Genomic DNA, 14,710 nt, shown 5'->3' on the forward strand with positions numbered 1-14,710 from the left:
TGGAGATGATATCTCTTTAAGCATGTTTATCTCTGATCTGCTCCCACTCATGTACAGTATCTCCTCACACAACTCTGAGCTATTACTTGTGACTGAGAAATGAAAGGTACGCTTACCTTTAAAATGAAAAGTCAGTCATATAATCTAATGATCCTGCTGAACTTACATGGAGAATTGCTTGAGAAGGAATTCTTAGCACTGAATACCCTGTTAAAATAAAAGTAAAGAAGTAAAAGTGGTTATTTACAATGATTAAAAAAATTAGTATTCAATATTCTTGATTAAAAAGAACTGTAAGAAGAACCTTGTTGCTGTAATAGCAGGAAAAGTAGTAAGTAATAACCATAGTATCATTAGCATATCATGTTTGATCAGGCCTTAAGCTCAGTTTAAAACACTGCAGCTTTTATTCTCTAACGGCACTTTTATTCTACATATAGAATTTTTTTAAACTTTTTTTAACATGTTTTAATATGACTTCTCTTAGTTTTAATCATGTTTGAATCAGTCTAACTTTATTCTTATTTAATTTTTATTTTCATTTTTTGTTATTCTTTTACATGTTTTTTCTTTATTTGACTTCTCTTAGTTTTAGTCATGTTTGAACCAGTCATGCTTTATTCTTATTTGTTTATTTCCATTTTTATTGTTATTTTTTTACGTTTTTTTTATTTGACTTCTAATTGTATGTTCTAATTTGTAAATCACTATATAAATATACTTGCCTTTGCTTGCCATGTAATGTGGGAAATAACTGTGTGTTTATATGTAGCTTCAGTTCATGATCCAGTGAGACTGCCCCCTCTCTGCAGAGCACTGCACTGTCCTTCAAAAACCAGGAAAACACCATCAGCAGTGGATGTTAGAATGGTTTCATGATAAAACAGTACTTGATCAGCACAAACAGATGTTTTTTTAAGATGTATAGGATTTCCTATTCATTACAGATTCCTTAAGCTGAAATATTAATTTGAGTTTTTGACTTTAGTAGACAGGTCTTGGTAAACTGATCTGAAACATAATCACTAATATTTGAGATTTACCCTAAAACCAACAGCCTAGTGTTGGTCACATTTTTTCATAGTAAATTACATCAACACAGACACTTATTTTTTACAAAACTTATGCATTTTTATGTTGAAAAAAATACATGTTTAAGTCAAGTAGGCTCTGACATTTCAGACTATCACAATATAGCATCATTGAAGTGCAAGTTCAATTATTTGTTTAGCTTTTTATATAAGTTATTTAAGTTATTTAAACATGTCCAAGAAGACACTTACTGCATGTTCAGCACTATTAATGTCACTTTAATATTTCTCATGTTCTCTCTTCCCATACTGAGTTGAGCTAAAGCTTAAGCTGTCCTTCCTGTTGTGGTGAAATATCACAGTAAATACATAAAATTATCTTAGAAAATCTAAATATATCTTTGAAACAGAACACTATGGTCATGATGAACTATTAAAGCGTTTTCAACCCAATGTCAAACATGTTTTTATCAAATGCCAATTTTCGCTAAAATTATCCACCCTGTCATTGTTGTCTTAGATAATTTTTGGAAAGTTATGCATAGTATTCTAATAAAAAAACTAGTGATGGTATAATGCAAAGTAAATTGCTGTTTTTACTTCTAACATAGTTACAGTCCAAGTTTTGCAGCAGGTGCACTTTTATTTGTTTTTCGCCCCCTCCCGTTTAAACATCCTGAGGATCCTCTTTGTAAAGTAAGGGTCCTTTCAATTTACAATTTTCGAGTGTTTGAGTCTGCTGTGCAGGATCATCATTCTAACATAGTTGTTGTCTTTCAGTTTGCCTCCTTTGGTAAGAATTGCAATAGAATTTTTTCATTGCAAGACATCATATTTAAACCCTTTTAATAGGCCAGGATTTTTGTCAATTGTCTGCCTGACATTACACCTCTTAATCTTGAGGATTTCTATACAAGCATTACAAAAACAGCTTTCATGATTGATAAGGTACATTACTAAAAAGCATAATTGTAATTGTAATAGAAAATATATTTTAAAAATATTTAAGTAAATCTGCTGATGTCAAAATATAATGATATAATATAATATTTTAAAATCAATATTTTCCTGAATACAAATCAAACAGTTTTCCAGTCTCCAAACTTTTAGTTTTGTTATGTTTGTCTAGTCTTTACGTATTTATTTTCAAACCTGCAGAATTTGGGTTGGATTCCTGATTGATTGTTACTGATCTGGAATTATTATTAAATGGAGTAGAGAGAAAACAGGCAGCTTCTCCACGTGTCCTGTAGGAGAATTCAAAGTCTTCAAAATTTTTTAGAGTATAAAAAACGTATTTTATTGCAGAAAAAAGTGTTTTGTATCACCGACACCTGTAGCCTATATATAGGACAAGGCATTTAAAGAGGTTATTAATAAATTTACACTGGTTGCATATTACTTATTTGTATATATTCCTATGATGGACCACATTAAAGCCATATAAAATGGTGCGAGCATTGGAAACGTGTATATTTAGCTTTACATCAAGCTGACTGACATGGTTCATGGTTTAAACTGGTTGTTCTTTTTTATACAGCAGGATTTTGGGGGTTGGAGAGAAATGGAGTGATATCAGCAAAATGTCATCTCTACTCCTCACTGGCTTCATACATTTTCCGCAGAGCGCTCAGTGTTCAGTTTCAGCCACTTGTAGATAAAGAACTGTGAGAAAGCACAATCCTGTGAGAAAGAACACGTTATGAATGCGTATTCTGTTTTCTATGCAGCAAAAAAAAAAGAAAAAAGAAAAGAAAAAGAGAGACAAAGAAAGAGGCCTAGCTGGCATTTCAACGTTAATCAGCGTTGAATCAACATTTAATGATAAATGGTTGTTCAAACGTTCAAACCCTCTGCTTTTTGAATCAACATTTTACATTTCATCACCATGCAATTTCAAAAAAAGGTTATATTAAGGAACGAAAAAGTGTTTTACTTCTATTTGTAGTAACTCATTCATGTTCATGTTCTATTAGTTTTACTGTTTTAGTGTTTTTGAGATCAGATGTTCTATCATTTTAGTGAGATGTTTATTAAAGGTTGAACGTTGAAACAACACCAAATCCAACATTGATTCAAACATAACATCAACGTTGATCAACGTTGATTCAACGCTGAAATGCCAGCAGGGATATAGTTCACTAAAACTAGAAAATCCTATGATTAACAGAGTGTTAACAATAAACTTACATCACTGCAGTAAATCTGAGTATAAAGAAAGTTACTCACCACCACTACCAATCGTTTTTTAGAAATGGTATGGTGATGCAATGTAAAAGGATGATTCAGATTTGAGGACGTTATGTTAATTCAACGTCAAAATTTAAACGTTTGCAGAACCATTTAACATTAAATGTTGATTCAACGCTGTTCCAGCGTTGAAACAACAACAGACGTTACTTTAGTCATATTTTTAAACCCCATTTCAACATTGAAGGATGGAACGAAGGCGGAAAAAACACACTACACTGTTGCATTATTAGTATTGCTGTTTTTGTTTCCTCTACTCTAGTTTTAGTATATTTAGTATATTTCGGTAGTGACCCTGCCCTGGTTTTGGGTTAAAGCCCCTCTCTTGCCCACCCTCTCCAACAAACACCACTCGGCGTCACTGCAGCCTATTGATCGCTCATTGACTGATTAGTTTGGACAAATACTAAGGTCGAGTTGCCCGCTCTGTTAATTGGAGATAACAGTGTTTAACAATGGCCCCTTAATAAAAACGAGGGCTTGTGGTCATTGCTAGGGGAAGAAAAGCTCAGACACAAGAGGGGGATCTCTAATTAGGAGCTGCGGGTCCGGGGAGCGGGGAGGCGCGGTGGCCGGCAGGCAGGCGACAGGCGCCGCGGACCGGACAAAGGCCTGTCTGCTGGCTCCCATCAGGCCATACTGCACAACTTAACCCTTTAACCAGAAAACACACTTTCTCTCCTCTCCAGCATTCTCTCTCTCTCTCTCTCTCTCTCTCTCTTCATCCCTCTCTCTCTTTACGTTTTTTTTCTTTTGTGTGATAGGGGTAACAGGTTGTGAGAGAATCTGTGTTTAAAAATGCGTTATAATAGTAAAGTGCAGCGAATATTGTGAAATTGTCTTGCCTTTTGTATATATTATAATGTTGTATTTATTGTAACGTTAAGGTTTTATGTTGCACTATTGTCACATTTTTGCACTTTATGTTTGTCTATTGTTTGTTGTTCCGTGTTGCACACTCAAAGGTTAGCCAGACGATAAATTGGTTGGAAATAAAAAATCAGGTTGACGTAAAACTCAACTTCAGGATGAAATCAAGATCCAATGTTGGGCAGACACTGAATTAAGGTTAGTTATCAGTCAGGTATCACTCAAAAATTAACATCAGGTGGACGTTAAGCTCCAACGTTATATAAACTTACAATTTTAGTTGGAAATGAAAATCGGCTTGACGTCAAAACCCAACGTCAGGTTGACATCAAGATCCAATGTTGGGCAGACACTGAATTAGGGTTGGTTATCAGTCAGGTATAACATCAGGTTGACGTCAAGCTCCAACGTTATATAGACAAACTTTTTAGTTGGACATAATCAGGTTGACATCAAGAGTTCTATACATTTTGTACCTGTACTCAGATATAATGACAATAAAAGCCTCTTGACTTGACTTGAATTGACTTCAATAGTAATGGACAGAAAACTAAGATGAGAAACTTCAATAACTACGGATCAACTGATTAACTTTTTGCTACTGCACTTAAAATAAATACTTCTGTATGTATGTGTATTGTTATTAAAATATTTATGTATCTATTTATTGTTAAGTGTTGATTATAAGATTGTATTCATTAATGTATTGCTATATTTGAATGCTGTATGTTTTAGCTTAACTGCAAAGACCTTCATAATAAACAGCACAATGTGATTTTTTTTTAGATTATTTTTATGTTGATACTGGAAGTGTCAGACAGATGTCAACATGCATACATTTTAAACTAAATGTCTCCGTTCCTAAAATACAATACATGCTTTCGTATTTTAACACAGTACTAGTACTGAAATATAGTTAAGGGTTGATCTAAAATACAGCACAATATGAAAATATTTTTAAATTTGTTCTGTTAAATTTGTTAAAAATTGTTAAAAGGCCAAATATCTGCAATTCTGTCAATGTCCTATTAAAAGTTGAATAAAATAAATAAACTATGAAGATTATTATTTTATATTTATGATTATTTTGGAATCTGAATTAAAAACTTCAGCTCATTCTCTACAGTGCAGCAACAGAGTCCGTGACGCCTGTGGCCGACAGAGGGCGCACCAGGCTGCGTGATTTTATTAACGCGTGGTTGGGCCTGGGGGAGATCTTTGAGATCTTTGCAACCAAGCACACAGCTCAGTTTACCATACAAAGGTAGGCCATGCTGTATTGAAATGTTAAAACCTTCAGTATTTTTATTCATGAATAATTTAACCATGAAAAAAAATAGTCCAGGCACTGATTCACACACTTGGTCATCTCAACTTGTCAACTGGTGTGAGGTTTAGCTTTTTGTTTCTAGACATTTCTTCTTATCACACTATAAGGCCTATTATATAGCACAGTTAGACTAAACTTTTTAAATATCACTCCAGCATCATCACCAATTGTTTTAACCTAAAGCAAGCTAATGTGTGATACCCCAGCTGGCACACAGCCGACCTTCAACGTTGAAATGTGGTTGAAATATGATTAAAGTAATGTATGTTGTTGTTTCAACGTCTTGAATGAGCATTTTACATTTCATCACCATATAATTTCTAAAAACGGTTGGATGGAGGAATGAACAAGTGTTTTTTTCTATTTGCAGTTTTTTAATTTAACACCATGTTCATGTTCTATTAGTCTTACTGTTTTAGTTTACTTTTAGTTTACTAGTTTTTCAGATCAGATTGGTAGTGGTGGGTATAAACTTTCTTTATACTCAGCGATACTGCAGTGATGTATTTTTATTGTTTATTGTTAACACTCTGTTAACCATAGGGTTTTTTGTTTTTGTTTTAGTGAGCTGTCATTTATGACGTTGCTTTTATAACGTTTGTTCACTTTTCAAAATCAACACCAAATCCAAAATTGATTTAAGCATAACATCAACGTTAATCAACGTAGATTCAAATGCCAGTTGGGACGATTTGTTTGTCCTACACCTCAATCAGCCTGATCTAAAAAAAAAAACTACCGCATAACAAAGCTGCCACCGCAACAAGGTTATTTCAACACATTTTATTGAAACTGTGAGAGAATCCAACAACAAAAAATCCGGACAACCAGCAAATTCGACACGTTCATACACTGAGCTCCAGGCCTGTTCCTGTAAGCTGTAGGTGGGCTTCAGTCAGTCCAGCAGGAGGTGGAATGTTGTTCTCCTGTGTTGGAATCATCAGCGGATTCACCTGAGGCCCGCATTAAGTCCCTAAGCTTGAGTTTTCAGGCTCCCAGGTTTTTTTCCAGCCACTATACGCAGCGATGGCACGCTCACACACACTTCCATTAACGTGTCACAAGCAGATTAAACAGCAAATGCATCACAGATCCAAGTATCTGCTTCAACCCAACAAGCGCTATATTAAGTAGCTTCCATTTACAGGATATGTTCATGTAAAATGACAGAAAAGAAGCAACGAGTTAAACTCTAAATATTATGTACACGCAAATGTACAGCTTTGAATAAATTAATACCAATTTGCATATTCTCGGATCCTTAGAGCTTATTTACAGAATTACAGAAATTTTCTTTTAATTACATTAAATAGATCACGTACAACTAACTCAACTGTCCACGCGGTCCGCTTACGGTCATTCTCAATCCCTTTTGTAATACAATTGTTTTATTTATTTACTTATTTATGTATTTACTCATTTATTATAATTCATTTTTGTTTTTTGGGGTGTAGCTTGAATGATTTAAGGTTTACAAGTGTCACTGAACCATCGTTCACTTGCACCAGTCCTGAATTATTTTCTTTTTTTCTCCACTTTTAATGCCACTGTAAAAAAGTTTGTGATAAGTTGGATTTTTTTTGTTTGTTTTTAAATCACCGATAGATTAACATTTTTTGAAGCAAGTTCTCAGTGGACTCAGACTCAGTGAGGTTGTGGGAGATTCCATAGATTGTCTTCGCTTCATGTCTTCCTAGCTCTGTCTGTCTTCAAGTTTTCCACCCCAAAGGAGCACCAAGTTCATGTTTTTATTCAATGATTATTTCCTCGACGCCTTGACGTTTTTTTTGGTTCGATATCTGTTTTTTTCTTCTTCTTTTTCTCGTTGACCCTGCTATTGCCACTGCGGTCACCTATGCTTAAAAAAAAACAAAAATAAGCACAAGAACGTCCATCAGAGGAGATCCCGAAGGAAGACATCCTCTGGTTCGATTCAAGTCATGCCCTGGATAGGTTTGGGAACTCTTGATCACTTGGGTAGTGAATCCCTGGTTGGGGACGGCTCTCGCTGGCTCTCCAGGCCGCTCACAAGTCTCTGGATGTTCTGCAGCTCGTTGATGGACTCCTTCAGCGGGGTTTTAGGAGAACCGTTCCTTTGACCAGAGCCACCCTTGTGGCCTTGCTGTTGATCGGGCACGGGACTGGCCTCTCTGCTTCCGGACTTGGACGATTCGGACGAGGGGTTGAGGACGCCCGGTAGGCCGGTGGTCAGCAGATTTGTGCTTTGAGGGATGGACATGGGCAGCTGGTAGGGACTGAAACGCAGGCGGGGCCGCGAACCGCTCAGAAAGGGGTTCCTGGACAGGGAGGCAGCGGACGACGAGCTGGCGGGCAAGGCAGAGGCCGCAGCCGCAGCAGCGGCCATGTACGTGTACGGGTAGGGGAAGAGTCCGCCGAAGGGTGGCATGGGAATTCCCTGAAAAGAAAGTTAGAAACTTAGTTAGAAACTGAGGTACAAAGATTGCAGGACCAACAAGGGATTTGGGTTTAGGCATATATTGTATACATGTTAGATTATTTAACATTATAAAATGAGCTAAATTTGAATGCATTCCATACACATGCATATAAATATAATCATCTTAAACCCAAATTGTTGAAACTTGAAAGTTGAGTGTTATTGTAGATAACCTTATATAGATACCAAACACGGTATATACATATATTCCGTGGATATAAACCACGCACAGGTCTGTCGCCACACAATCCAATAACAGCAACAACCAGCTATTCAGCCACGATTCAGTTGTTTTACCTCCCTAACTCATCATGCAACTCAACTACTCTCACTACTAAGAAAATGAATGATATTTATTATTAATTTATGTATTTATTTAACAGGGACAATGTGCCAGAGTTACCTAAAAAGCTATTTTTCATCTGTAGTCCCTTTAGGCAGGTTGTTGTAAAAAATAAAAAACAGTGTCAACAACTCAATGACAATTACAAAACCTCACTACCCACACACAATAACACATACATACATAGACAAACACAGTATACATCCAGCACAACAAACATTCCATAAAGCAAACACGGATATCAATGATTCATCAATGATTACAGATTTAGTCTTCATTCATACTAAATTTAAAATTCAAATATTTTTGTGCATGTTCGTAACTCAGTTAGTAGACTATTCCAGTATACTATTGGCTGGCTCTATTGCAAAATACTTTTTTTTAAGTTTGTCCAAACTTGTCCCAATGTGTTGACAATATAAATCCCAAGAAATGGTTGGGAGGGACATCATGCTATAGCTCACTGGTTGTTACAGATAAAAAAAAAGAAAAAAAGAATGGATGCTTTCTTACCTGAGAAGCCAGCATGTGCTGGGACAGATGAAATGGGAAAGGGCTGGCGGTAGCTCCAGCTCCCTGCGCTGCCACGCTGCCGTTCTCCAAACCAGTCGCTCCCGTTACCGAGGCCAGCAAATGTCCCATTCCCATAGCGGAGAACGCCCCGGGCGCCATGGCGAACTGTCCCGGGTGGAAGAGCAGGGGCTGTCCGGTGTTTAGCGGGTTAAAGAACTGTTGACTGTGAAGCCCAGACAGCGCCAGGCTTTGCAGATGTCCCGCTCCGAAATGTGAGGGACTCTCAGTCTGAACCATAAGCGGAGAAAAGCTCTCCTTAGTCCCGCTCAGACCCCCGCTGTCCGAGTCCTTCTTAGACGACTCGGATTCCTTCCTGTGCTTCTGCTCCAGCTTGTCTTTGTCTATGTTTCCTATATTAAATATGGAGTCGTTGGCTTTTCTCGAGTCCGGGTAGTCCTCTTTCTTGTCCTGGCTGGTCCTCTCTCTGGGCCGCTCCTCACACCTCGGGCTGAATGGGGAAGAGGGCTTGGGACCTGGACTACTTGATTCACCACAATGTTCCTCCTGGGTATCTGTTTCATGCTCACTGTCAGAGCATTGCTTATCATCTAAAAAACACACACAAATATATATATATTTATAGTATTTATACTTTTTAAAGTATAACAATTCAAAACTACTATTATCTTTGTGTTATTTTAACACATGTATTATTAACACATAATGCACTATATAAAGTATACAAGCCCAGGATTATGAGGGACTGTTTTGAGGTTATTGTTGTAAGACGTGTTTTGCATACAGGCAAAAGTCCGGCTGATTCAGTTAATTCAGAAAGTTAATACAGAAGATTATTTCTGTATAATTTTATAAGTGTTATTTTAACGTATAAACAGTTAAACTGTATAAACGTTTAATATTTGATATGAGGGTTTTATTAGTAAAAAAAATCATTTACATAAGTAAAATAAGTAACAGGTTAGCCTAAAGGCATAGCAATGACTAAAAAATACCATTGACACATATATAAAAAAAGCACGGCCGATTAAAAGTATATACAGGTCGGAAAAAAACGCTATAGCCTACTCAGCTACTCAGCATATAACGCAATTTATTAAAGATGGGCTAATAATTTCATTTAACCCCCCCCCCAAAAAATCTTTATTTTTATCCCACGTCTAGTCATCGTGTCTACTGTAAGGCTTAAATATTTAAAATGAAGTTATAGGCCTATATCACAAATTACACGTATTAAGCATTTGCAATGAAAACTCGCACTGAATAACATCTCAGTGCAAAAGCCTTAAATTTAGTCTATTATATCTTTTCATTGAATTTTAAATAAATTTAGACTAAATATTTAGCACATTATATATGGGTTAATACATTTAAAATAACCTACTTTCTATTATCCGCCCACATCTTTGCGTCACACAGTAAACCTTAGATTATGGTGTTTATGTAAACCTCAGATTAAGTGTTAATCACCTCTAAATCTTAGTGATAGATTTTAAATATCAATGTTAATGTAATTTGACTTAGCAGCATGTTAATTCAGCCTGAAACATTTAGCTAATAAAGAATGCCTTATGAAAACTGATTTTTTAAATATATATTTTTAGTAAACGTGTTTCTTTTATTTTTATTATTTAGTGTTTGTGTTCATATAATAGCAGGATTAGTGGATAAGTGATGCTACCTCTGGCGCTTCGGGTGAACGTGAGCGGACTGGACGCTGGTCTGAGGGGGGAATGGGCGGTCTCTCTCCCGCTGGGGGGCTCTCCTGAGGAGGCATCCGAGTCTCCACCATCCCGGTCAACTTTACATTGACCCACATCATACATGTGTAATGAGGGGAGAGTTAACTGTTTCCTAGAGGACAGAAATAAATAAATAAATAAACAGATTAAACTACGGTTAAACTGTCTTATACTAAAAAAATAAAAAAGGGAAAAATAATCTATATTTTTGCTTAGGCAATAATTTAGTTTTAGCCTACACAGTAGAACAAATCCTACCTTTTCTCCCTCCTTCCATTTCCCGTGTCTCTGAAGCCTTTGGCAAAGGGGTTGTTATCGATTTTCAGCTGTGTAATCTGAAGACAAAAGACAACCGCATGTATTATTATTATTATTATTATTATTATTATTATTATTATACTCGTCTTGTTATTATTGTTGTTATTCTTACACGTTACAAGGCTTTAATACATTATGGCTAATTGTAATTGTATTTCGTGCTTTCTTTGCCCACGCTCTATGTTATTTAATTATCCACACAGTCTAGCGCGAAAACTAAAGCTGCTTTAAAACCATTCCTCTGTGACATTTGAATTATTAAAGAATATTTAATGAAGGGTAAGGGCATATTAACAACCCCCTAGAGAACATTTAATGTGTAAATATTTTCCATTTGTCACACAAGTAGGTTCATAGATAATATAGAATGCATCATTTCCAAGAGTAAATAATCAATAATTAATATACAAGGAAAAAAATAAACAATCTGATCTTTAAGAGTTTAGTGCTTATAAAGCTTGTAAGGATATTAGAGTTTAGAACACATACGGCTAATTAAAGGTAACCGTGTTTAAGGATTGATTTTTGCTTTAGTTTGATAGTAGGAGTTCTCAGATAGGGCCTGTCGCTTAATGCTTTGCTAATCGATTGTGACTCAATGCCATAAAATTTACGATAGCGACAAGCCTAGTAGGCCCCTTAGGCATGGACCCCAATTAATATGAGCACTCACTGAAGGTGCAGTGGACTAGCGATCACAAGAAGATTTGGTCCATGCTAATGGTTAAAACACATTCACAAGCCGCATGATCAACAGAAACAGTTACAAAAATATCTGGGTAAATAATATAAACAAACCAATATGTTCCATGAATGGGCGAACAAAAGTCGCAAGAATAGCCACTTATACAAGGGAAAGCACAAAAAGGCAAATGCTAGTTTAAGTCAGGTTTAGCCAAGCGTCAGTCTGACAAATCTTGTCATTGCAAATAATTGTTTCCTCTTTAAAGCAAATGGTTGGTTACGTACCTTGTCATTTTGATAGGCAGTGACAGCAATGAATTCGGTCTCGGGAAACACATATGTCCTGAATGTGCTGTAGGGAAGTTTCAGAATATCGTTGGCCCTCACAATATGGAACCTAGGCTGGTATTTATGCATCGAGTTGAGTATAGTCTGAGAAAAACAAAAACAAAACAGATAGAGAGAGAAACGGAATTAGAAATGTTTTTGCATTTATTTCTGCAGCCTACATTTTACAAAACACAGAACACAAATTTTCCATTTAAGTGACCATAAATAAACAAACGTAAAAATCACATTATAATAAATAAATTATTACTTGGTTTACACGTCACATGACAGTGGGCCTGTTAAAGCAGTGCAATCAATCGGAAAGGCTTAAGTTGTGCAGGCCTAAACACGGCGGAACAGCCTTAAATATAACTAGGCTACAAGCAGCAACAACCATTACAACAAACAAACAAAAAACGTTTCAGATGTCAAATGCATGCCTGTAAAGTGTATATATATATTTATGCACCCTGTAGGATTTGTTTACGACGAAAGTAGCATGTTACTCCCAACTACACACACGCGGCTGAGCGCTGAACTTTTTTTTTTTTTACCAGCCACCATGTTTTAAAATGTCTATCATCGCTTGGAAAGCTTAATGCCTTCAGTGAGGACAACCTAATACAGTTTTCCCTCAAGGTTGCTTGAGAGTCTGGTTGTTTCATTATAGCGCGATTCCAGAACAATTCCGCTCTTCTGACCTGATTTCGGTCACTTTCCACCCTGAACCACGCAGTTCTTTGAGAATCTGCCATAAACCATATCCTACTGCAACTGAGTTCAAGAAAAACTCAGAATGAAGTGTTCACATTACTCAACCACTCTGACAATAATCGCATTATTCACAATTCCAAAGCGGAATAGTAGACGAACCGTGTGTGTGTGAATGGGGAAAACCCGAATTGTACATTGTAAATATTATATAATTGAGAATACAGGTCACTTGTATTACTATACTGGGGAAATCAATAGCAATATTGATGAACAAATAAATGAATAAATCTCTTAAAGCACCGCATAATTGTACCATGTCTTTTCAAAACATCTTTTGGAAAGAAAAGTAGCGGCAATGCAGTATAAACAGGCTACTTACAAATCCGTGCTTGTCCGAAATGTTGTTGGTCAGCTTGAGTTTATGAAATGCGACAGGCTTGGCCATCCACTGCTCTCCCGTGGCAGGGCTGTCCGGGTGGATGTACATGCGCTTAGGCATCTCCGGGTCGGCCTTGCCCGCCACCATCCAACGTGAATTGTGGAACTTATAGCGGCAGTCGTCGGCAGCGACGATGTCCATTAATAAAATATACTTGGCTTTTTTATCCAGTCCATTAATTCGGACCTTAAAGGGTGGAAACATCCTCCTGTATAGGTGAAAGGCGTGTGTTTATTAACGTTTGTCAAACATATTATTTTGTAGCAGCACATTATATTAAATTACATTAATAACTGTACAGAAACAAAAACATTTTTGTTAAAACAGTATTGTTGTATGATTCATAATTCTCACCAAAACGAGTTAGTCAGGTTCATACATTTTACATTTGTATACTTATTTACGAAAATAAAATAATATATTATATAAATATATATTCATAGAATTGTATATATTGAATGTAAATATTTAAGTGGCAGGTTTTCAACAAAAAACAAAATCTCCTCTTTCGAATAAAGCAATAAAGGCTGAAATACGCTTTTCTTCAGAGTTCAGAATTCAGAATGCAGAAAACTCCACTGCTTAGAATGTGTAGAATGTGTTCCCACAGGCCTGTGAAAACAATGCTAAATCGTTTTTTTTTTGTCCTAAAGAACTAAACCTATCACTTGTGTGTGATGTGACTTCCACGTTGCGTGTCCGTGTAGCGAACAGTAAAAGACCATACGGATGTCTGTGTGGACAACCTTCAAGTGCATAGTTTTTTTATACTCTCGCTTTATTGATTGATCGCATATACAGAAAAGCGTCTGAAAATGTTAAAAGCAGGAAAACGAGAAATATGGGAGGCAAAAAACGGAGATAAAACGGGGATATAGCGATGAATGTAGGGCCTAAAAAAAAACAAAAAACAAAAGCAAACGTTCCCAAGTAATTGTGTAAACTAAATGTTAAAGTGTGATCTCAGTATAAAAAGCGACATGAAATTACCTTCCAGATTTCGTAATAACCATTTCAGTTCCTAATTTGTGGAACTGGTCCCATAGATCCTTGGCTTCCAGTGTGACTTTCGGGTCGTCCTCCACCTCCTCCTCGGGCTCGAGGCTCTTAAGGCTGCGGAGGTGAGCCGCCTGATGGTGACTAAGCGCCGGGTGCAGTCCCGGCTCGGCGGCCCCGGCCAGCGCGTGTTCCGGGATGGGCTTGGTAAGCGCACCGGGAGGCAAAGCCAGCGCGGGGAAAAAGGAGGGCTGCGCGGCCGCCAGGAAGGCTGACATGGGGAAGTCGGTGGGCCGGTGAGCGTGGAAAGGGTGGTAAGCCATGGCAGTGCCTGAAAAGACTGGATCTCTCATCGGTGCATCCAAAACTCGCTGAGGGGAAACGGGATCGGGGGCTGAGCTGTTGTTTTTCCTCGCGTATTCCAGAGGAGCGGAGCAGGATCTCCGCTTTCGTCTTGCCGAACAGCAGCGGGAACGGGACCGAGAGCGCGGGGTAGTAGGCTGGTCCTATTTCTCTCGATCGCGTTGCAAAAAGGCGACGGAGGGACGTGGAAACGCGTGGAAAAGAAAGCAAAGGAGGAGTGGTGTTAGAGGAGACACTCCGAATACTACTACCAGTCAAAGTGAAGACATACGAGGATTGTACAGCAAATTTTAGGGTTTCCACTTTTTCCC

General features: G+C 37.3%; 1 protein-coding gene across 1 annotated transcript; it reads right to left on the minus strand.

Annotated features, from left to right (window-relative positions):
* Window positions 1–7,243: 7,243 nt before the first annotated feature.
* Window positions 7,244–14,482, minus strand: tbx2b (T-box transcription factor 2b). The gene is made up of 7 exons (XM_007258875.4): window positions 14,031–14,482; window positions 12,981–13,248; window positions 11,843–11,989; window positions 10,814–10,890; window positions 10,495–10,667; window positions 8,796–9,403; window positions 7,244–7,897 (listed from the first exon to the last, which is right to left on the minus strand). Exons 1-7 carry the CDS (start codon window positions 14,387–14,389, stop codon window positions 7,451–7,453), a joined length of 2,079 nt encoding a protein of 692 aa, XP_007258937.2. The 5' UTR covers window positions 14,390–14,482; the 3' UTR covers window positions 7,244–7,450.
* Between the last annotated feature and the right edge of the window lie 228 nt (window positions 14,483–14,710).

Source organism: Astyanax mexicanus, chromosome 18, assembly GCF_023375975.1.
Source record: "Astyanax mexicanus isolate ESR-SI-001 chromosome 18, AstMex3_surface, whole genome shotgun sequence".
Classification (NCBI taxonomy): domain Eukaryota; kingdom Metazoa; phylum Chordata; class Actinopteri; order Characiformes; family Acestrorhamphidae; genus Astyanax; species Astyanax mexicanus.

What these genes read in the sequence shown, in the direction of transcription:
- tbx2b (XM_007258875.4), bottom strand. Translation starts at nt 14,389, where the DNA reads ATGAGAGATCCAGTCTTTTCAGGCACTGCCATGGCTTACCACCCTTTC. An exon ending in TTTCGGACAAGCACGGATTT is followed by an intron (nt 11,990 to 12,980) that starts GTAAGTAGCCTG and finishes TGTTTTTCTCAG; the next exon opens with ACTATACTCAACTCGATGCA. An exon ending in AGCACATGCTGGCTTCTCAG is followed by an intron (nt 7,898 to 8,795) that starts GTAAGAAAGCAT and finishes CTTTCTTTTCAG; the next exon opens with GGAATTCCCATGCCACCCTT.